General features: G+C 40.0%; 2 protein-coding genes across 6 annotated transcripts in view; both read left to right on the top strand.

Annotated features, from left to right (window-relative positions):
- The window catches only part of LOC119491617 (zonadhesin), a 47,538-nt gene extending 44,543 nt beyond the window's left edge, over positions 1-2,995 (top strand). Inside the window, exons 78-81 of the mRNA XM_037775764.1 lie at positions 39-118; positions 1,443-1,471; positions 1,562-1,693; positions 2,118-2,995. Coding sequence (XP_037631692.1) covers positions 39-118; positions 1,443-1,471; positions 1,562-1,693; positions 2,118-2,570 — 694 coding nt within the window. The 3' untranslated portion in view covers positions 2,571-2,995. The remainder of the gene's footprint in view (positions 1-38; positions 119-1,442; positions 1,472-1,561; positions 1,694-2,117) is intronic.
- A 6,069-nt stretch (positions 2,996-9,064) lies between these two features.
- On the top strand, positions 9,065-19,924 carry scn3b (sodium channel, voltage-gated, type III, beta). Of its 5 annotated transcripts, none has more exons than XR_005207709.1 (6): positions 9,065-9,762; positions 11,859-12,037; positions 12,140-12,368; positions 13,447-13,492; positions 15,719-15,857; positions 19,085-19,924. XR_005207709.1 is itself a non-coding variant. In XM_037776382.1 (6 exons), exons 1-5 carry the CDS (start codon positions 9,708-9,710, stop codon positions 18,529-18,531), a joined length of 666 nt encoding a protein of 221 aa, XP_037632310.1. In that variant the 5' UTR covers positions 9,067-9,707; the 3' UTR covers positions 18,532-18,539; positions 19,085-19,924. The 5 variants fall into 5 exon arrangements, 3 of the variants coding, with proteins under 3 accessions (XP_037632310.1, XP_037632309.1, XP_037632311.1); XR_005207708.1 differs by lacking the exon at positions 19,085-19,924 and adding an exon at positions 18,468-18,539; XM_037776382.1 differs by lacking the exon at positions 13,447-13,492 and adding an exon at positions 18,468-18,539 and having other exon boundaries at positions 9,067-9,762.
- Positions 19,925-24,233: the final 4,309 nt, after the last annotated feature.

Genomic DNA, 24,233 nt, shown 5'->3' with positions numbered 1-24,233 from the left:
AAGCAATTAAATACTTTTCTGCCTATCTTCCAATTTAGACTTCAGAAATACAAATGTTTCAAGTTAGAGCAGCTCATCACGAACCTCAAACAGAGTTCAACTGAGGACACAGACACAGGTAAGACAAATGTTCATTTTTAATGAGATAGAAAGTTATATGGCTCCCTTTCCAAGCATGTAGAGATCTACGGTGGCCTTCAGGTAACGTACAAACATGAAAGGCTCTCTCTAGAGCCAGTGTTTGGTTTGTCCATTCTTGGCTACTGTAGAAACATGGCGGACTCTGTGAGGAGGCCCGCCCCCTATGTAGATATGAAGGGCTCATTCTAAGCTAACAAAAACACAACGACTGAGATGATTATACACTAATGAAAACATAGTTATGAATATTTTTAGGGCTGCCCCTTCTTAGTCGATTAGTCGACTAATCAGTAATTTTGGTCTTAGTCGACGAAGACTTCTGTAGTCGATTAGTTGTTTTTTTATGCTTTTTAGATGCTGAATGACTTATTTCCAAGAAACTTCTGAGCACATCTCTGGTAAACACAAGATTTAAAGTGGCACTTTTGCCTTATTATTTGTGGAGAAACAGATCTGTCCATTAAATAAACTAATCAATTAGTCAACAAAATCTTACGAGTTTTAGTCGACTAAAAAATGTTTTGGTCGAGAACAGCCTTAATATATTCCATTTCTGCCAATAGATTTCCCGAAATCACTACACACTGTGCCTTTAATTTGATACCATGCATCTGTCACGGCAGAGTAAATATGGCAATGGCATCAGACATCAACAAAAACAAAAGTGATTGAAAATCAAAATTCATCATCACATAGAGGCTGGATAGTTGCTAAATTAGTCAATTTAAAAAAGCTTGATATTTATGGCATTTATATACCAAGATAAAAAAAAAACTGGCATAAAGAGTGTAAACTTTTGACCTTTTGATCAATGGAAAAAATATCAAGACCTCACTAGCAGTCTTGAACACTTTTTTTCTTGAGATGGGTTTAATGCTTTCAAGACATCATTTTCTGCCTCGGGGCCATTGATCCATAACGGCAGGCTATGTAGCGAAATAATAACAATAATGCACCCATATAAACTAATAAACAAATTTAATTGTGATGTCAGATTGAAGTCAAGACGCTTTTCCATTTCTCCCCAGTCAAAGACATAAACATCATCATACGATTATACGAGGTCCTGGAGAGAAAAAGAGTGAAGAAGAATGGTCCAATATCCTAGGACATAATGACAGCATGCCAATGAGCACTGAGGCTATATTGAAGGCAATAGGTGGTTACGCTTCTGCTAGATGCACAATAATCACATATCATTAGGAGTTTCAATTGTTGTGTCTTGCTGATCAATTGAGACATTAAACCTCAAATGAATTATTTTATTCTGGAGAATCAAAAGTCTTGTTTACTTCCTGCAGGTTTGCCACCAAAAGGGACACCGATGCAGGTATCACTCAGTTACAACTCATCTTAATTGAAGAGAATAGTCACCGTCCTCCATGCACCACCAATTACTTCATCATTTCCTCTGTTACAGATGTCCTGCATAGAGGAAGAAGTTGACCGCATGAATGAGTCTTTCTTGCAGCTGAGCGTGCAGCTACAGAAGAGGGCTCAAATGAGCACATGGTTGAAGGAGAGAGAGAACAGTGCTGGCAGCCATTCTGCGGTAATTATCTGGAAAATTACACTGTTATTATATTATATATTATATATATAATCCAAAGAATTTGTCCGCATGGTAATTTAATTGCATTATGAAGGTCTTTTTGTGAGTGATCTCTTGGTATTTTATCCTAAAAATTGTTCAATTAATGTTTTAAACTTTCTCACTACTCATTATTATAGCATTTCATACGTATAAATGACACATTACATTGATACATTTATTTGATTCAGTCATTCAAGCACCATGTTCATTTGCTCCTCCATTCAGCCCGACTAAAGAGAAAAATGTGTCAATCAGTATGCATGAATATGTGTGCCTGCATTTGCATATTTGCATCGTTGCTTGAAACCACGTGCATGGATTCATTTATATCTTTTACCACACATTATCTACAATACGTTCTCCGTGATATATCCACTTGCAGAGGGCAACACCAACAAGCATGCCAACCCTGAGTCGTAATGGAACAACCCTGCTGGAACTGAAGAGACGCTACGTATCACAGCGCCTCAATGAGCTCCAAATCACATTAGGCCAGATCAGACAGAGCCAGCAGCATGACAGCAAGTCAAGAGACGGGACAAGGAGCAGTACACAAACAGACAGCAGCACCACTCAACAGGCGCAGAGGGAGCTTTATCCTGGCGTAGATGGCTGCAGTCCCGCTGGCGGCCAGTGGCAGGACGATATTCCAGCTAGCGAGAGTCACAGCCAACAAACAGTAGAGTGCAGAGATCTTGGTAGCTATAAACTGGAGAGTCATATTTCTGACCAGCAGACAAGTGACACCGTCCAGAGCAACAACCCTGACACTTCACTGGACTGCCAGATGCTGGAGAGCCAAGATCGGCTTAATGTCCAGGAAAGCAGGAGCTAAACAGGCAGATCAGAAAAGACAATACAGATATCAATGACATGTGGAGGCCTACTGATCAGAAACTGGATCTGAATGTAGATCAACACTGAGAAATGTGTTGTTTTTATCCAGTTCTCACCATTACCTCTCTCGCCCTTTTTGTGCTTTAGCTTTAAAATAGCTCTATAATCTACGTACAGTATGATACTCTGTCTTGTTTGTTGAGCGACGATCTGAGTGACCTTTGTCTTAATTAACAGCTGTGTTCTTTTTAATCATCTGTGATCCTGAACAGAAATAATTTCTGGCAAACAAGCAGCGGTGTGGCGCAATCTGTCATCTTGTCCAAATAGTTTCACATGCAGGAGTTAATACTGGCCTTCAAGACAGAAGCTCTGTTCATTACCATATTCTAATTAAGACAATAAACTTCAGCTGAACGAACACAAGGTGACACTTGTGCTTCTGTGTCGGTTCCTGCTCACAGCGACCTCTCCCTCTTCTTATAAGAGGTGACGACCCACATGTCTTCGTGAATATTTAATCTCCCTTTTCCTCTGTTTCGCACACGCTCTAACCTTTATTTTTCTAAGCCCCTTTTCATTTGTGAGCTTTCTTTATGACCAACAGGTTAACCAAGTGAGCTACTAAACTTGAAATCTTCGTTCGAGGAGACTGCACGACTGCTGCCTTCCTCTGGTTCTGTGGTTTATCTGACGCACGGGGGTTCAGGGTCTTTTAATAGAAAGTGAGTATTCCTACAGGGGGCTGTGAGCCAAATCAGAAGGTCAGATGGAACAAGTCTTCACTTACTATCAGTGTTAGCTTCCAGCTCTGTGCCAAGTCCCCCAGGTTGAATCTGTGGCATTGCCCTGTAGCTGTGTATGAGGGGGTGTGGTTCAGTGGCTCCTGAGATTATATGCCTTATCACTTAGATTAGCTGCAATGTGCCACTGATCTGGCCTGCGTGTGTGTCTGTGTGTGTGTGCCTCACGGTGGGACATGACATCATAACTCTACGCCGAGCTGCTCTGGAGCCGTGTGTGTACATCTTTGTGTGGTGATATGCAGTGGTACTAGATTATGCTTGCTCTAGTTGTTTAGATCAACACAAGGTCTATTTTTAGTGAGACTGTCTTTGTGTGACGTTTGTATGAATTACCATGCCACCATTCAGAAACATTTAATACAAAACTAAATGTCTTGAAAGGGTGAGTTGTTGGGAAGAATTAAAGTATAGGCTGCGCTTGCATGCATCTGTTTGTTGCCATTTTGTTGTGGAAAGATGGAAAAACAGTTACACGCCAAAAAACATTTAAATCAAACCACACAAATTCATATGCATGCAACTCGCCCTTTTAAGCGAAGCATTCAGTTTTATATTAAATATTTCTGAGCAGACTTCTTGTGATATATTGTGTATGTAATTCATATATTTTATAAATGCAAAACCCAGTGCTGGATGTTACAGATGCAGATGGCTCAAGAATGAATATGATCGATGCTTAGAGAGATGAGTACACTGAACCACATTCCAGCATTAAGAGGTTTTTCCAGCAAGCTGTGCATGAGATTTACATCTCAGTTTCCAACATGTTTCATCCGTGGCTGTCTGCTGTAATCATGTTATAATCTTGAAATCCTTCCAAATCCCTGGAAATCTGCTCTCCGCAGTGCATCCTCAAGGGGCCCAGCACACGTACACACACACACACACACACACACACGTATACACGTACATGAGCAAACACTCTCTTCACCCACTTATTTATACACAATCGCTTAAATTAATCACTCGCTTATGTAAACTGCTGGTTAATACCGTCCTCTTGCTCTCCTGTTTATGAGTGAGTGCTCTCTTTGAGGATAAGTTTACCCTCAAAAACTCAAAAAAATGCCGTATTCATCCTCAGAGGAACACTTGAAGAGTGTAAACCCATTTTTTATTCACCCTTTTCTTTGAAATGATTTTATTTTTGTCGCACTGGATGCCTGTAAAGAGGCTTCCTGTTGTCTCCCTGAGTCTGTGGTCTGTCGCCAAGCAGGCCTCCCGTAGTCGCCATGGTACTGCATTACTGTTGCTATGGTTTCCTTATCTGCAGGATGTGGTTCAACCAGGCCTGCCATATTTAGTCTGCTCCTCAGAGTGCCGGCCTACTGCTGCTGATGCTGACAGCAACACAAGACTGCACTCAGCTGCCTCTTTGCTGCTCTTTTTACATTCAAATCTGCTCCAACCACTGAGCATTACTGCATAGACCTGTTGATTCACTCTGTCAACAGTCCTCAGCGTTTCTCATCTCTAACACAGCGTGTCCTCATACTCAGTTTGATGTTTACACATAGATACAAAGAAAGAAATTCAAAATGTACAGTTTGTTTTCGACGAACCCGGCCACTATTGTAGCTGTGAAAGACGGAAGAAACATATATTTAATCAGAATAATTCATGTGATAAAAAAGGGGGAAAAAATCAGTGATAAATTGTTCTGTAGCAATTACTGAAGAATATAATAATTATCTGATTTAAAGAGCTTCAATTTTTGACTCAAACACATGGGGGGCATTTTGGAGACTAGTGGCAGCTCAGCAGGTGGGATGGTCGCACAAGATGTTGGAACCAAATCCAGCAACCCAGGCACGTCAGCAGCTGAGGTGGAGGGCTGAGGAGTGGGACCACGATTCACCACCTCTGGACGTTCACCAGAAGGACGAGCCACGGAGGTCCGCTTCCTCTTCTGGGGAGGGTTGGCAGTGGGAGCAGAGTGCTGGTGCACCTGGGGAAGGTCAGCAACACACGAGAGGATGTCAGGCTCCAGTTAACTCACAAGAGACAAACACATCAGATGCACTACAGAGGACTCATTTGTCAGATTAACAGACTCTTCACAGATTCTGTCTTTTATAAGATTTTAGAGAAACACCTTGTATTTGATTGTAGGCCTGTACAGTAGACTGTGTCCCAAAACAGTCAGTATTAACAATCTAGTCCACCATGTGTTTACCATTTTGTAAAACTGTCTGATTCTCTACTTCTTGAGGATTTCATTGTGAACATTTTAGGACATAAACATTTTTTTCTATCCAAAATAAGAAAAGCAAATGTCCGACCTGATTGCCTCTGCTGCGTGGACAATCACGTCTCACCTGTGTGATCTAAAGTTTCATCCAGTCAGCCTGCTAAAGGCCTGAGATCAAGTCCATATCTAACTACTGCATGAATCTCAGAGGGGCCAACATGGAGCTGAGTCATGGCTCTTTTATTTTGTTTTATTATTACAGATTAAAATGCTCGTTAAAATACTATTTTGAATGTGATTAAGTCTGTAATGGGTTCAGTTAATGAGTTTTACCGGTGGGCCTAAGTGAAGCCGACTGTTTGTATTTAGTATTTCTTCCTTTGAGTTTAGTAAATCTTTGTAGTCGTAACACAGCAGCAGGACAGATATGTGCGTCTCCACATTGAAAGAGGCGCTGTGCACATTTTACGCACGTGGCACAGCATCTGAAACTTCATTAATGAGGCCTATTTAAATCTCCCAAAAGATTTCTACATATCTCTCGCTTCTGCTGTTTCACACAGACTCCAGGTTGATTTAGTAAAAACATTTGGAATATATAGCTGTAGCAGCCGCCTCAGCATGAGTCCAGCTCCATCACAGCTGTCAGGACAGTTTTTATTATTATAACTAAAAATCCAGACTGCATTTCCTCTAGGAGGGTCAAAATATTTTCTTCTGTCCTGTCAAGTATATTAGGCTGGTACATGATGTTTTATTTGTTATGTTGGCACTTAAATGTAAATTATGGCAATATTTGCAGTGGTGGAAAATAACTAAGTACAATTACTCAAGTACTTTACTTAAGTACAATTATGAGGTACTTGTACTTTACTTGAGTAACATTTTATGTTACTTTATACTTTTACTCCACTCCATTTTGAAAGCAAATATTGTACTTTTTACTCCACTACATTTATTTGACAGCTTTAGTTACTAGTGACTTTGCATATTCAGATTATTCACAGCAAATAAATCAATTAATACATTATGATGTTTTATCACAGGTTAAGCTACCCAGCTGCATACAAAGTAGTTACAATTAGCACCACCTTTACCAGCTGCAACATTAAAGTGATGAACATATTGATGCATCACTAATTATAATTCAATTTAAAATTTGAAATGGGCCATTCTGCCAAAATAGTATGTTTACATTTTATACTTTACGTATATTTTGATGCTAATACTTTTGAATTTTTACTTAAGTACGACTTCAAAATGCAAGACTTCTACTTGTACCAAAGTATTTTTACACTGCAGTATTGCTACTTTTACTTAAGTAAAAGGTTTTAATACTTCTTCCACCACTGCTGTAGTCATCTCATTATACAGATAAGATCATTACACACAGATGGTATTTTCTTGAAATTCATTATTCAATTCAATTGAAATTCAAAAACATAATTAAGTCAACACGCAAGCAAGAGATGTCCCTGTGGATTCAGTCTGTTGGCCATTTTATTACGTCCTCATCACATCCTTCAACCTTTACAAGAGAGTCGAATCACTGCAGTTTTCAGTGAGAGACAAAAATGTGATATAATTACACTGTTCTGAGGCAGGTTGTGTTGGCGTGATGTGCAGAATTTGTTATAATAACTCTTCTTCACCCTTCGTATTCAGCATTGTTTATACCCTTAAATGATTAAAGGAAAGGAAAGGCAATTGTTTATTGGAGTGCAGCAGTCGTGCAGCATGGAAGAATTTGTGCCCAAATATAGACAGAATATCACAGAAAAGGTCAAGCCCTTTTAAAGCTAAACTCCAGAGGATAGAAGATTAGTGGATGGTGTCCTGCTGCTTCATTGCTGCAGTGAGCCAAAGATATAGATCAGTCTGTGTATGTGCTTAGCATTCATATGATTTCAAAACACAAATCCAGGGTAGGGATCCTTGCATTTGTAATATTTGATGTTTTTATGTGTGGATATGCATGCATATTGTGCACAGTATGTGCTCTTTGTAAACCTGCAGCCATAATATTTGGCTATATATCACTGAAACCCTTCAATTGAACCACTATCTTCTGAGCACTGAGCACGCGTTTCTGGACTAAGAAGACATAAGCATTTTTCACAGGAGACATTTCGATTTGTCATAGTGGGAAAAGCACAGGCGTAACTAATTTATTAACACTAACAATGGCTCTGTTGTATTCAAGCGTCCCAGTGGGAATGACAGTAAATCAACATGAACAGTACCTGGATCCTGAAATCAAAGTAGCTAAATGGAATTCAGCCATTATTCGTTTAATTATTTACACCTGTGCATTTCCTACTGTGACATATCAAACTGTCTTCTGTGAAAAAGGCCTTTTGCAAAGACTTGGGTAGTAATAAGCACCCGATTCAACTGTTATCAGGCCATCAGATGTTTTCAGTCACTATAAGCACCATAGATGTGGGTCATTTGGGGCCTAGTACACCTACCACGTTTTAACATGTTGTAAAACTTAATGAAACGTTACGTTTTGAACACAAACAAAAAGTCTTCTTTAGGTTTAGGAAATAAATGTACAACTTCTTTAGGTTTAGGCAAAAAACAGTTAGGTTTAGGCAATAAAACTACAATTTCTTTAGGTTTAGGCAACAAAACTACAACTTCTTTAGGGTTAAGCAATAAATCTACAGCTTCTTTAGGTTTAAGCAAAAAAACTGTTAGGTTTAGGCAATAAAACTACAACTTATTTAGGTGTAGGCAATAAAACTACAACTTCTTTAGGTTTAGGCAAATAAAACAGCTAGGTTAAGGCAACAAAAAAGCAGTTAAGGTTAGGGTAAAAACATTGTGTTTTGGGTTAAAATAACTACGAACACAAAGACAACTACACATTGTTGGTTTCACACAGGATGCAAACTCCAGTCTCTTAGGTGAAAGTCCTGTGTTTTATTTCCATCGTTCCAAACCTCCAGCCTTTATGGAGCTTCACACTGTCTATACTACAGCGCCTGACTTCCGCTTCTCCTCCTGTCATAATTACTACGGTCGTTAGAGGTCACTGTAGTGGTCTTTTATACCTTCTTTCGGTGATCTACCACGTGAATAGATAATAAAACCTACAAGTGGGTGTAGTAGGCCCCTATTGACCCACATCTATGGTACTTACAGCAACTGATAACACCTATTTAATAGCCTGACAACAGTGTAATCGGCTGGAATAACGCACACACTGATGTGTAACAAATGAAAGCGTTCTAGCAGCTGCTAAACAACATTATATAACACATGACAAAGCCAGTTCCTCTTCTCCTCAAAAATACAACTGATTTGCATTTGTTTTTTTTCTATATGCCATGCTGTGTTTTGTTTGTTTGTTTAGCTCCTGCAGTCAAGAGAAAAGCAAACAGTGCCTGCATGCTGAGCTGGATTGGTCAAATGACAGTGCAATGTGGTCATTGCACATTGTAGTGTAGGAGGGAGTGACTCACGCATGCGTATCAGAGCCTGTCTGCTCGGCTCTGTGCTAAGTGACTGGTGAAAAACAAAGAGGCAGCGAGCAGCGGCTGGGAAATCTCATCAGTCATCCTTAATGGAGGAAATAGACTTCAAACAATCAATGGCGTTATTTCTTTGAGGGGTGAAATACGAGAGAACTGTCATCAGTGCTTTTGCTGTTTGTGTGAACAAGACTCTCTGCAGCAGTAAGTGACTAAATCGGCTTTTGGGGAATCCACAGGTTCCTCCTCTTCTTCTTCTTTCTTCTGTGTTTTCTGGATGGATCTGGACTGAATGACAGCAGGAGGAGGATGACCGAGTATCCATCACAGTTCATGCACCGAGTGGAGGGAATAATGAAGTTCTAGATAGATGGCAAGTCAGGGGCTTTCACAGTCTCGTTTCTGCATCTCTTTTCTACCTTGTAATCCTGCCTTTACGCACACAGTTTGATTGGGATTTTCCAGTCGTGAGGAGGAGAGAAGGAAGTTTACCTGCGCGCTCGTCTGCCGAGGAGAGGCGCTGTCCGTGGTGCTGAAGTCATCTTCAACAACTCCTGGCTTCGTGTGAAGACAACTTGACTTGGTTTTTCTCCAAACAAGCAACAGTCAAGAGAGGGGGACACTGTTCCACCAGCAGCTCCACCACCAAAGAGCTTAATATGGTAACTCAAACCAGAGTTCACCTGCAAACTTTGGTACTTTTGTTTTCTGTTGGTAAGTATGAACTGTGCAACATGTTCAACATATCTTGTTTGATTGTGATTTTTGCATGTCTTATTGCATCAGATTGTTGGTTTACATATAGATGCACAGATGGATTTAACCCCTCCAGCTTGGCTGTGAACTCAAAACCCACTTTCAGAGCAGCAGAGGCGAAAGAAATCACACCAGGAAATGACACAGAAAAAAAGGGAATTAGCCTTCTTCTTTTTTTCCTTTTTCTAGTTTCCTCCCCTATCTGTTTCTCTGCCCTATTTCCAGCCCTCAGTATGAAAAAAAACAAAAAAGAAGAAGAGATGGAATCGATGTTGTCACTGTCTGCCCAGGGGGGCTTTGGGTTATATAAGAGCACTGGACCCAACATGGAAACAGTCACACAAAAGACATCCATGTGGAAAGCTCACAGCTGAGAGTGCTGCCTCACTTCACTTCACAAGAAATGCTTGTGTTTATAATCCCCCTCCATGTTATCCTTCACTTCCTGCCATCATCTAATTACTCCATCTCCTGTAATGCATTTATTCATCAATCAATGTGTCCTCTTCTTCCTGCTTAGCCCACAATACATTACAGTACACAGCCCCTCCATTTGTTACTGCTTCTGCAAAGCTAATACTAATGGGCAGAGGCCATCATTAGTGCTTACTGGCCTGGATGATCTTGGATTCGCTATCAGTATTGTGACTCAAGTCTCTCCAGTGCTCACGGAGCTGTATAATTGAATTTGTGTCTTCTTAACGCTCACTGAGTTTTGAGTCTGGCTCAACGTTGGAGTCAATGTAAGTGCAGAGTGCAGGAGCTACTGACCTTGATAAGAAGACTAGGCCATGATGAGTTAATTACTACATGTATAGTTAAGAAATGTGCTTGTCACTGTAGTGTGTATGGTTGTATTCTCACAGTCATTAAGTGAAGCCTGAAAATGTCAATGACCGTGGCAGTCTGTTAATATGTAATCCTTTCGTAGAATTAGTACACGATGACTTATAGCTGCATCTATAAGCACTTTTACTTTGAAAAGCTCTTGTGTTTACAGTGGGCCCACTCTGGGGCAACCAGTTTGGTTCAGTGAGTATTAAAAAGCTCTCTCAAAAACGCAAACAGTTGAAGCTTCCTTCCAAACATGTTTTAATGACTATAAAATACCCTGCTTTGAATAATAATTAGTGTCCCATATGGTTTATCCACAAAAAAAGTTCAATTAACTTGTTAGAAATTCAAAGAAATGACATGTATTACTTTCCGCTCGCTGAAACATCCAAAATATTTGAATATAGAAATGTTATTTTTTATGTCAAAAGTTAAACACGATGTCTCCTGCTTCAGTGAAAAGTCCATTCTCAGTGCTTGTGCACTGAAGATGTCAAGTTTCCACATCACATTTGCATATTTTGAATACTAGTTACATACTTGCTTCTAAACTAGTTGTGATCATCTTGTACCTGCACATCTTAAACCAGCCCGTTGTCATTCCTATAGGGCGTCAAATACAGACACTTTGTCACGGCCGTCAGCGTTCAATACTGACTCACAAGACAACCCTTGAGCGTCAGTATGAGACGCACCGGGCTTTCCAACAATGTAAACCCGTTTGGTCGATATTAAATGCACAGAGAAAGTGCTGTAGTGGTGACGTAGTTTAAAGAGCAGAAGAGATACACCGAGTGGGTGGGAGGGTAGGTGGTTTGTGTCCTGTGTTTACAATGTTCAGTGTCATCTTCACTTTACAAACGTAGTAGTTTTAAGTCCAACCATGTTGCTCATTCCTAAACCTAACTGTAGTGGTTTTATTGCCTGAACCTAAGCAAGTGTTTTTGTCGTTTTTCATGCGACCAAGAAGACAAAACGTCAGTTTGCGACGAGTTGGGATGAGACTGGTTGCTTAACCTCACATTTAAGATGAGCACAGATACACTTTCTCCCTTCAGCAGATGAATGTGAAAACAACCTCTAGTGTCAAACTCTGCACATACATCATTCTGCTCAGTGAAGGTCAAACATGAAATACAAATATGCAAAGCTTTGACTGAGTTTTCATCAGACTAGCTTGCTGAGCTAAATGTGTGTAACATTTCCATGCTTCCCTCCAGTCCACCTGAGCCGGCCAGTATGTGTCGATGTCCCGTCGGAGACTGACGCCGTCCAGGGGTACCCCATGAAGTTGACCTGCATTTCCTGTCTGAAGAGGGATGAGCTCAAAGCAAAGACACGCGTGGATTGGTACTTCATGCCAAACACAGAAAAAGACGTCCCACCTGACAAAACTCATGTAGGTCGCTGCTGCATTGTTGTGTATGATATGACACGTTGTATGTGTTCATACTAGTACTATATATTTTATGCATGCCTGCTTGTTTTTCCTCTCCCCCAGATATACAAGTATGATGTTGACCGCACAGTTGAATTGGACGGACCGTTTAAGGGTCGTCTGACCTGGAATGGGAGCCAGGATTTGCAGGACCTCTCCATTCAAATCATCAACGTCACCTTTAACGACAGCGGCGTCTTTGAGTGCCACGTAGTTCGCACGTTTGAGTTTGACTACTTCACTCCCTCGTTCTCCGTCATCAGGGACATCAAGTTGAAGGTGAAAGAGAAAGGTGCGGCGAATAGTTTCCCACTTTTTTTTTTCCATGCTTAGGTTTAGCCAGATGCTTGGTTGCCACTCAGTATCCAGTCCAGCTATAATGGAGACAAATCAGTTTAGCAGGGTTATTCCAGAGCTACACATGAGGTCATTCAGACCTCAGACTTGCGTGTGCCGTTAAGTGTTTCTCCGTCAGTGGCATGCATACCCCTGTCAGGTTACCAAATATAGACATCAGTCCCAAGAGATCTACAACTCAAATCTGACACTCAATCTATCTATTCAGAATTAGTTTTATTTCAACATTTCAAAATAAAATATGCAAGAAACACTTTTTACAGTCCTGAAGTAAATGTATAATTCATATTTGGCCTTAAAAATGGCAGTAGGCAGAATGTTTTTGGCATTATTGGTCAAAAATTCCATATTAACCTTTCAGCATATTGTAATTCAAGTGATCTGAGAGAAAACTAGACTTCGGCAGCTTTAATAAGCTCTTGTAAAGCCAGTGCAGGTCCAGCAGCGTCTCAGCGGGAGTGGCTGTACTGCACATATTTCAAATTTCTAATTAATAATATATTTTCGCACAATATGATTTCCCTGCATTGCAATATCAGCAGAACTACAGAATTCATATTAACCAATAGAACTTTTATCAAAAAAGTTTGCTATGCAGATGCGGGACAGCGTAACTGATCATTTCACCGCAGTACTGTACATTCGAACACTAACATGATGATGATGATGATGATACAGCTGCATATGCTGGAGAGGTTGAGCTCAGGTGTGTTAATTCACAATCCCTCCTGGTAGAAACACAAGTCTATGCTGTGCTGAGTGTTCTCTTTGTGCTCTACATGCCCCTCCTTCGATGTTGCATAAAGTGTTTATCTGACCGCTTTAAGTGTTTTTTTTTTCGTTTTATTATATATTTCCCACTCGTTGTTTTCACTTTGTGATGCATCAGCGCTAGGGCACTAACAACACCACTCTCCTTCTCTCCCCTTTGTCGCCACTGTACCGAAGAGGAATAATTCTGTGTCTTGTTTTGTCTGCCTTTATTGTTCATCAAAGCTTTCTTCTGTTGTCAGTGAAGGGGTTAATTCAAACCAACCACTTTGCTATCTATAATAAGGGGTAATGTATTCTGCTTCCCGAATGCTTGGCTTGCTGAATGTGTCATTTTCCACCTTGATCGAATATACAATACAACATGTATATTTGGAACTACTAGTATTTATATCTGCTTGCACGTGGTATATAGTTCACTATCAGAGGCATTTAAAGCTAAGCCAGGCTAGTTGTATGCCAGCGTTTGGACCTGGAAACAGAGGAAAATTGGACGTGATTATCTTCCGAAGTGCAACTTTCCAAAAATATGCTACAGTTTGATGTCTTATTCAAAAGCCTCTCTTTCACATCTCATACATGTGGGACCAAATTCCACAAAGCCGTCAGCCTGCGTGCTGTACATTACAGCTATAGGGAATCATGTTACTGTAATGACGTCCATAGTAGTAGAATGGATTAGTTTACGGCAAATGTATATGCGCTTTCCCATCTAAGGATTATATTACACTAATAGCCTCTATTTGCAGAGGCTGCAGAATCAAATCAGTGAAAGCTGTCAACTGTCTGGCCTGCAGGCTTTCTGGAATTTGGTACACAGTCACATGGCACACAGGTTCACAGGGGCTCGTAATGATCCTGAAATGGAAGATATTAAAGGATAGGTTCACATTTTTTTCCAAGTCAGGTGCAAACAACAGTTTTTGCTTGCTGTAATCATTCCTCCTGTTCATACCGGCCATTAAAAGATCCCTTTCTAATGTGCTTCCAGTGTAAGTGATGGAGAAAATCCAAAGTACTGTGTCTGCAAAAATACATTAGAAAGTTTAATACAAAGCTTCAGCCTTCTTCCGAACTTACAGTCTTTTTAGTGTGAAATTCTGTCTTTCTGTTGCTATTCTTCTGAACTCAGCTCTGTGGAAACATGAAGAGGAAATTCTGTACTAAGAAGAGTGTAGCTTTGGAAGATACTCGCTTAATCTGATAAACTCAGACTGCTGAAGCCTCATATTAAAGGAACAGTGTGTATTAGCAGAAATGGAATATAATATTAATACTATAACTATGTTTTCTTCAGTGTAAAATCACCTGAAAGAAAGAATCGTGTTTTCGTTAGTCTACGTAGGGAGCGGATTCGTCACGGAGTCCGGCATGTTGCTCCGTCATGTTTCTACAGTAGCCCAGAACGGACAAACCAAACGCTGGCTCTAGAGAGAGCCTTTCACGTTTTTGTGTTACCTGAAGGCCACCGTAGTTCTCCAATACGCTTGTGAAACTGCAGTAACGTGTGTCGCAGAGTGCCGAACTGTGGTACCGCCAGCCACCGCCTGACTTCTGTTGCTCCTAAAGTAGTGTTATTATGGTAAGGATGGCCTCTGCGGCTCACATTACCGCAGTCTTGTAAAGGGAGGAGTGAGCGGAGGGGTACCCAGTTGGTTGCAATCTGCAACCACACCACTAGATGGCACCAAATCCTAAACACTTTACCTTTAACTTCAGATAAACTGTGGATTTGTCCCCATCACTTACTCTGAAAGCACTGTTTCAATGTTCATAAGGGCGAACGAGTATTGATCTAAGACAGACTTGAAATAATGTGAACCTATCCCTTTACAGTAAATAAAATATAAAGATATAGCTTAATGTAATTAGTCTTACATTTACATTAAACCAAAATATGAGATGTGTAAAGCCCTGAGAACCACTGTGACTTTGCATATTCATCTTATTTCATATCTAAAGGTACCCTGTGGAGTTTCTGACCTCTATGGAGCAAAGTTTTTATGAGTGGGTCCACGTTTTGTTCGTACCCTGCGTGCGCATAAGTGTGCACGTGCATGCTGCCGTCGGTTTCACGCTATTCTATTAACCGACAGTCGTTGTTGGTGGCACCAACAACAGCAGTGAAGAAGAATGCTTTATTTGCAAGAAACTTCTCAGGGCACCTTTAACTTTCTAGGCTCTATTATCACTGTACTGCAGGTATGGTCATAATGTTCTGTATGCAACATAATTCTTGCATCATTTTTAAAGTGTATCTTCGAACAGGAAGCACACCAGAAAACATGACCTTGCTTTGCTTAAAGTTCATAATAACTATTGCACATATTGAGTTGGACTCAACCGTAGTAATTTTACCTTCTCAATTATCAGCAGTGTTGCACGTACATGAACAAGCACTTTCTTAAACCGGTGAATAAACAAGTCTCCCCTGCTATATTCAGCACAATGACATTCATATGACGAATGCATACTGAATAATACATGTTCCTTGCTGTTGTTTGTGCTCCACAGCCACCAAGGACCCCGCAGCGCTCTACTCTGAGATCATGATGTATGTGCTGCTGGTGTGCTTGACCCTCTGGCTGCTGATAGAGATGGTCTACTGCTACAGGAAGATCTCCAAGTCTGATGAGCAGACACAGGACACGGCGTGAGTCTCACACGGACACAAATGTGCGCATGCAAACACAGATGCGTCGGGGTACGACGGAAAGCATCTAATTCAAAAGCAGACCTTTGGTCAAAATTTCCAGATTCGTATCTGTACTAACCTTCTTTTTTCTATGACTCACAACACAACAAGGCAGTGGGTTCATATTATGAGTCACCAATACAGCGTTACCTGTGTATGCCTCGGTTTGTGGTTGTTACATAATAGGAATTTTAGAAACATGTCGGAAAGAGACATTTATGGGGCAATCAAGAGGCAGAGAGTGAAGGACAGAGAGGAAGGGAAAGAGACAGACAGACAGACAGACAGACAGACAGAAAGTTAATTGAGTCTACACTGCCTCAGTTGTGTAACCCTTCTGCAACAGCAATCTGTCTTTTCATTTAGAATACCTGACAGGCCTGAATAATTCTAAGTACTGCTGACTGCTTTTTTTTCTAAAACAATCTTTTTACATCAGTGGTGGATTTCGCGCTCCATCAGAAACCCACTTTCTGCGTCACCTTGTCAGCACTAACAAAGACCCCAATGCACTTGTATAGTCAGCTCCCAGCGGAGTATCATGGCGTTGACGATGCCAGTCAGTCGATCTAGGTTGACAACTTTTGAACAGGCAATTTATGTTGCGAACAGAACAATCACAGATAACACAGAGCACATGTGCTGAGCCAGTTATTGTGGTTTTTGCAGACAATTAATTTTTACTCCAAATCTGACACATAGAGCCCCAAAGAGTAAATATACACGGGGTGGAAACAACACAACACAACACAACATAATAGAAAAACCTCATAAAGTAACACTTTATTTTACAGTAATATCCTAATAATTTCCTACAAAGTTTCCTGGGAAGAACTGTATAATTAGGGATTTATTCTGGGAAGAAAAGCTCCATTTATTATATGAAACTTAATCGTCCATGTATGTTGAATTGTATACTTGCTTGGTTACCTAGGTGACTGGCGACCAATTAGAATTAATTAATTGAAACTATGGTACTAATAATAGAGAAAATAAAGACCATAGTAAAGTCTGCAAACCTGTGATACAAACTATTACCAAACAAAATGACCAAAAATAAAATATACAATATAAATACAAACCAACGCAACTGTAGTACAATGAACTAAAAAAATCATTGAATTTAATTACTAGAGCTGAACGAATTGATGATTAGTTGATCAACAGAAAATTAATCACCCACTACTTTGATAATTGAATAACCATTTCAGTAATTTTTCGATCAAAAATGCCAAACATTTGCTGGGTCCAGCTTTTCTTTGTCAAATATGACTGGATATTTGTAAGTTTTTGATTGTTGATCAAAATAAGAGATATGCCATCTTGGGCTCTGGGTAATTGTGATCAGCATTTTTCAGTATTTTCTGACATATTATAGGCAAAACAATAAAGAATACAATCAGTAAATAAATCAATAATAATAATAATCATTATTTGCAGCACTAGTTAACACCTGAATCGACTAAAAGTGAACAATAAGCTGAACCAGCTATTCTTTTATATTGTGTTTTTCTCTATTTTTCTTGGATTGTGTGGTTTGCATATTCCCTCTAATATGTGGATAAAACATTATACATATATAAAATATGTATTTCTGCATTTTGTTTCATTTGGAAACTGAAGTAAAATCAATTAGATCTTTTATAAATCAGTTGATAAAGGCCATGGAAGGTAATTAGATGTTACATTTAGTGGCACATTTAAGCCATGAGGGGGCTGCTGACTAGTGTTTTAGTTAAAGTAGAAATCAGCCCAGCATGTAAGTACAGTTTATTGATCCACAGACAGATCAGCAGTGCACTTTAATTCAAGCATCAAGTGATCGGATGTGCGTATCTCTGTAAACTTCATCAGTTCCTGCAGCTGAAAGAGTTAATGGGTTGTGGCCGACTCTGAGCCATTATTGACCTGTATGACAACACATCCCACAGTGAGAAGCTACTACACACACTCAACGAGGCTGTTCTGTGGTCGGCTTCTTAGCTACCCGGGCTTTAATGGATATGTACCGCAGCTAGAACATTTTGAGGTTACATTTTGTGATGCATTAGTGGCTCGGATCATATTAGTCATGTTACCGAGGGAAAAGATGGAACGCAAGTGATAATCTGTCAAAGAGATACAAAACGAGGCTATGTTCAAAATATGCTGACAGAGTCACAAAACTCTTTTCACTATTATGAATTTTTATGCTTAGTCTACACAGTTCCCGTGCAGCTCTATTGAATCGGGTGCATATTTGGTGAATGTTTTGTGGTTTTTAACAATATGAAAGTTTGCTGTTAAATACTGTATGAGGGTGTCATGTCTTCCTGATGCGCAGCCTGCACAATAGCTCCCCACAGCTCACATTACAGTGATGATTTTTATCTTTTAAAATGCATTTCCTCTGGGGGGTGTACACATTGCTGTGAATAAGGGACAAATATGAATCCACAAAAGCCTCACAGTCCCAAAAGGGAATTCAGTCATGTATTCAAACCATAACCAGCACTATTGTGTGGTATATGGTGGTAGAAACCACCAAGTCTTAGACACTCCTCTGTTTTTATACCAATCTGCCTGCAGGACAAACTACCTAGCCATTCCCTCTGAGCAGAAAGACAACCCAGCCGCTCCTGTTACCGAATAAAAGTGCTTGTCAGTGACACGGTATTTTACATGTGACTCTCTCAACCTGATCCTGATCAGTGAAACCACCCCTCTCTCTCTTTCAACTCATTGTTTGTACGTTTATGACTCATAAGTGTGCAGCTCTGTAGTGGAGTCCTGTTGCTTCAGCTCCCTCTGTGTCTCTTCTTGCTCGTTCCCTTCAAAAGGGCTTTCATTCCTGGCATTTTTGGAAATGTCGCCTGATCACAAGTCCTCCATTCGTACTCACTCTCTCCGTTCAGTGTTCAGTATTCCATTCGATAGTTCAATAAGAGCATGACAATTTCAAATACAATTGAAATACAGTCCCCTCGGGCACCAATCTGCATAGTGAAGATAATAAATTACATCACTCTAAAATGTACGGCATTTGCATGTATATGAAATAGGGCTCCTGATTTATAACAATGCTAAAGGATACAGCTGTTTGTGTGAATTTGTATCTGTTTAACATTGCAGACATGACTTTGGTTATTTAGCATATAAATCAATCCATGCTGAATAAGATTGAACATGTACTCTGCTCTTTTTAGGTATTAACCGATCACGATGGGACTTCAGTGACAGACACTATGAAGGTATCATTACTCCCAGACAGCCATGGGAATCCTGCCAACCGACCTCCCCTGTGTATCGACCGTGTTATGTGAGGAGCCAGTCAAAAAAATGCTCAATTTTTCCCCTTCTTTTTCCTCACTTTATTTTTGTTTTACCTTCGTGCCGGGCATTGGAAATAAACTGTTTTCAGCAGGTTAAAGGACAAAAACGTCAGTGTCCTACACTTATTATCAGATAAATATCAGCCATGCTTCTTTTATTGAATATTTTCTTAGTAGTTAGTGGTGCCTCTGTGATTTATAACCAATGAAAGAAACTGACCTCCTGCTGTCAAGGCTGTTATATACAACTTATAAATGACTCTGTAGTACTCGTTTACTTCATTTTATTACACTTTTATAGACCACGCTTAGATTTTGGGTCACATTTTTATTTGTATTGGCCAATATCTTTTTGATGTCTTTGTAAGGAAAATGGATTGCATAGCTTTTATACTGTATGGATGTGCTTTTCTCCCTGTTTCAGTGAAACCAAAAGGTAATGGAAATATAAAAAAACAGATGAAACAGTCACTTTATTTGAGTTGATCTGAGTTCATCTAGAGGTCTTTCCTATAGTCTCCTCCGTTTAAACCTTTAATCCATTTTCAGTTACTCTAAAATGTATTCTTAAACTGTTGCTGGTGTTCTACAATAGCGTTGCTATTGAGTCTAAATGTGTGCCTATTTCTATAGTACAACACTGTAGAAACTTTGTCCATTACAGATGTGTGTGAGTGTGCTGCTTTTGAACTATTAAATTCAATGCTTTCCACAGTCTGTGTTGAAGCTCCTCTGTTCACTGAAAAGCTCTTGCTTCTGTTTAATTGTATGTGGAGATGCTATTGAAATTGCACAATGAGAGAGTCCACTTGGACGTTGAGAGGAAAATGCAGTATTGACTCTCAGCGGCTTGTTTCTTATGTTCTCCTTATTTGAAAGGAAAACCATTGGCTCTAAATCAACCACAATAAGGACCTCTGGTGTTTCCAGCTTCTGCAGTGCAGAAAAGCAGCTAACAAAAACGACTTTCGATTTGTTTCCACTTGAAGTAAGCTCGGTGTATTTTAAATGCCAGTCTTACAGAGCTGAGATACGGCGGTGTGTAGCAGAGAGTTTTATTCAGTGGGAGCAGAGCTGGTCCAGATAAGCAAGGCCAGAAAAGGTTGTTGAATACAGAGAAGGACGACAAAAGGTGAAGGCAAGAAGAAAGAAAGGGTTAAAAGACTGTCAGTTATGGAGGGATGGGATGTACATTGCTCTTTTAGCTAGCCGTGACCCACAGCAGTGACAGATATAGCAGCAGCTGTTGTTATAGCAACCCAGGCATGCCTGTAGCAAGGTAGATTGCCAATTGCAAAGATATTACCATGCGATAGAAGACACATTCATTTATGCACAGCCATAAAACAAATGTAGAGTGGTTTATTACTTCTTATGCACACAATATATAAAGAAAGAAGCCACGCATTGTGCTATGGTACACAAGGCTTGATAGACATAAGAAAAGCCGCCACAAACCTACCAAGGTCAGGTAATATTGTCTGAATGGCAACTACGTAATGCAACAAGTGCAACCTTCATCCATCCATCAAGCTCACATAGATTGGTTATTGATTGCGCGACACATCCCATAAACTCTTCAACAATATGGCATTATGGCTTTGAGATGCATTGTGAAAGTGCAATTCTGTAACCCTCCCCCTCTTCTTTCTCTCTCTCTGTGTCTCTACTTCTTCCCTCTCGATTGTTACAATGGGCCTCCCAGAGGATACAACCCAGTAATATGGCCCACATTCCACTAATATACGTTTCAATTAAGCCACCAGGCCCCAACTGCCCTCTGCGCTCTGCACAAAGCATTTTAACTCACATTACACCAACAAAGCGTGACAATAAACACTCTTAATTTGGAGCTAATTTTCTTTGCTCATAAAAGGAAATAGCTTAATGTGTTACTAATGACTGAAAGGGATTCAGTAGCTCAGTATCTCACTGACAAAGCAGTCTGCTCATACAATACAACACATATGAAGGCCCGTAGTCAATGTATTTAAAGCGTAGCCACCACTTTCTCATTTTTACGACTGCAGGTTGCAGCTATTTTTCATTTTGCCGTCGCAAAACTTGACCTCAAATCATCATTCATGTAATCTGTAGTGCTCAATGCTTGTCCATCTATGAAGGGTCTTTGTCTCCCCCTAGTGTAAAGCTCATTATGTCATCAAACGTTGACAGGAAATCAAAGCTTATCAATGTCAAGCTCTCCGTCAAGCATGTCTCTCCCACCTAAAGACATGCTGTTGCACAATTGTTTGATTTCTGATATGCTGATGATACCGATGTTTTACAATAAATTCTGATATTTATGTTATTGATCCTGTATCTGTTTGGCCGCTGGGTTGATGAGAGACACTTGACTGTGGCCCGAGCGGTAATGATGCCAGACATCAGACATTTGCAGTCACCCAGAAACGTATCGATTGTTGTTGATCAATAGTCACTCTGCTAGAGCTGAGTTTAAACATTAAAGAGTTATGATTGATGGGAACATATTGAATAAACACAAAGTGAGTAATTATTATGCTTTGCATTTCCACTTTCTCACTAGGATAACCTGTTAACCATGAAACCTGCTTTTCTCCCATCATCCTCCTCCCCTCTCCTCCTGAAGGGTCCACCCTCTGTGTGGCACCAGTCTCTAAAGGGATTTTCAAAGCATTGTACCAGACCGAGCTGGAGCTAAGAAGGTGTTTCCACAGTTATACTTCTGCCTGCCGATTTCCATTTCTTTTAGTGGCTGAAGACGAATGCACACATTTCGAATGGGGGCATAGAAATTGAATCATTTCTTCCGAGGGAGCTTTTCTGAGATAACCACCGGCAGCCCACTCATAATTCTAAATCTCCACATATTTCATGCCCTGTACTTCTAGACAGGGCAGGGCTGTTGGCTTTGCTGCTCACAAAAAAAGCCCAAATCTTGTTAATTCATTTCTGGAAAGTTCCAGATTGATTATAGACTTCCAAGAAAGGAGAGACCAGAGGTATTTTGGATTGCAAACAATCTCTAGACTTAAATCAAACTGGATGTTCAGGGACGCGGCCCAAAGAGAGAGTTAAAGCCAGACTGTTTTCTTCTGATCCGGCTGGGTTGATAATAAATCGGTAATAATTAGGAAACAAACGATGTGATAGAGAAAATAGAGAAAACGTTACGGCTTATTTGAAAGGTAAGCCAATTTAGGAATGTAACAGATCATTACACAGTGTTGTCATAACAATTAAGGATTAATATCTCTACAGATACACCACATTAAACATCAATAATTGATTTGGCTGTCATTTACAGTCTAAATAGGATATAGGATATTTTTTCATATAAAAGACAAACTCAAAGTCAAATTTAAGGGAATAGTTTCACATCTCACACTTTCTTGCGTACAGTAAGATCAGAACACACCACTCATTGGCCTTCGGACAGTTCCGGGTTAGCTGTTTCCCCTTGATTCCAGTCTTTATGCTAAGTTAAGCTAACCGGCTGTAGACATAGACTGTATAAGAAGAGGACGTAGTCACCGTGACGTTAGCCATTGGCTTGTGGACTGCTGTTTTGAAGCCTCAAGTTCGGCATTTTAGCCGTTGCCATCTTGGTTTTTGGCTGTCGCCATCTTGTTGTTTTGCAACCAGAAGTGACATGAGAGGGTGGAGCTAAGTACAACCAAATGCTTACTCAGACTTTTTCAGGCAACCAAAGTGTTACAATTAACTTTCATGAATTAAAAAAAACACTGTGAAAGGGTTAAAGTTGTAAAACGAAAACACAGACAACTCCGTGGTAGCGACCTGTCAATCACAAGGTAGCCACGCCCTAAAGCATACCCTGCTTTATGGTCTATTTGACTCTAAATGGGACCATAATTTACTAAATGAACATCATGCTGTATTGAAGAAACAAGCGATTGAGACCATAAACTCATGTTTACAATGTTTACTGAGGTAATAAATCAAGTGAGAAGTAGAGTAATTTTATCATAGACTTTTATACAATCACACTTTTTGCAACCAGAGGAGTCGCCCCCTGCTGGCTATTAGGAAGAATGAAAGTTTGAGACACTTCCTCATTGGCTTCACTTCTCAGACCCAGAGGTAGCCCACTGGCTAGCCTTATATTTACTAAACAACCATGAAATGAAAATCGATCTTCTCATCTAACTCTTGTCAAGAAAGCATATTTCCCAAAATATCAAACTATTCCTTCAACTTAGATAAAACCTTATAAACCATCTAAGAGAGAGAAAAAATAGACAAACATTTTTTTTAGTTCAAATAAAATGCTGCTATAAGGTCATGCAGGGACAAGACTCTAACTCTAGTCAGCTCTCTAAGAATGAAAACAAAAGTCACTGATCAAAATTTTTGCTTTTGGAAAAAATGCACCGTCAGCACAGTTCTACTAATGCCCATCTGTGACTCTAATTGGCAACAGCACACTATTATTATTATTCTAATATTTGATTAGAGATTTACGTCTCCCCTCTGACTCAAACATTCTTCAAAGTCAATTCTTATTATGGAAACAGAAACCTGCTGGCACAACACATCACTCAAGTGTTTATAGTGTCTTTGTCAGCCGTTAAATTGCACCTGAACAACTTTGAAGAACCTCTGGAGAACCTTTCCACTTAAATTTAGCATAATCTGACTCGGGACAACGTACAGACCCCGTGAATTATTCCTGAGTGTCTGTATAATTGTATCAACGTTGCTGTTGAGGAGTTGTTATCATCCCCCTGCGGTGTCATTGGCTTAAAGGAGAGCAAAGAGGTAGATGTGTTTGACAAATAGAGCACATCTCCTGACTACTGAATATTCTCAGGAATATTAATTTACTGTCATGTAATCCATCAAAGCTCCTTTTGAACAGAAGTGGTGTGTTGGTTGTTTCAGTTTCCTCACCTCCTGTCTCCAGCAGTAGATTTTTAATGTGCACATATCTCTTAAGTCCTCTTGCTATTCCACACAGATGGCTGATATTTGAAGAGCAGTTTCCTCAAACCTGTCACGCCTTTTTCTAATCTGGCAT

Source organism: Sebastes umbrosus, chromosome 7, assembly GCF_015220745.1.
Source record: "Sebastes umbrosus isolate fSebUmb1 chromosome 7, fSebUmb1.pri, whole genome shotgun sequence".
Lineage (NCBI taxonomy): Eukaryota > Metazoa > Chordata > Actinopteri > Perciformes > Sebastidae > Sebastes > Sebastes umbrosus.
This window is presented reverse-complemented; position numbering and strand designations above follow the sequence as displayed.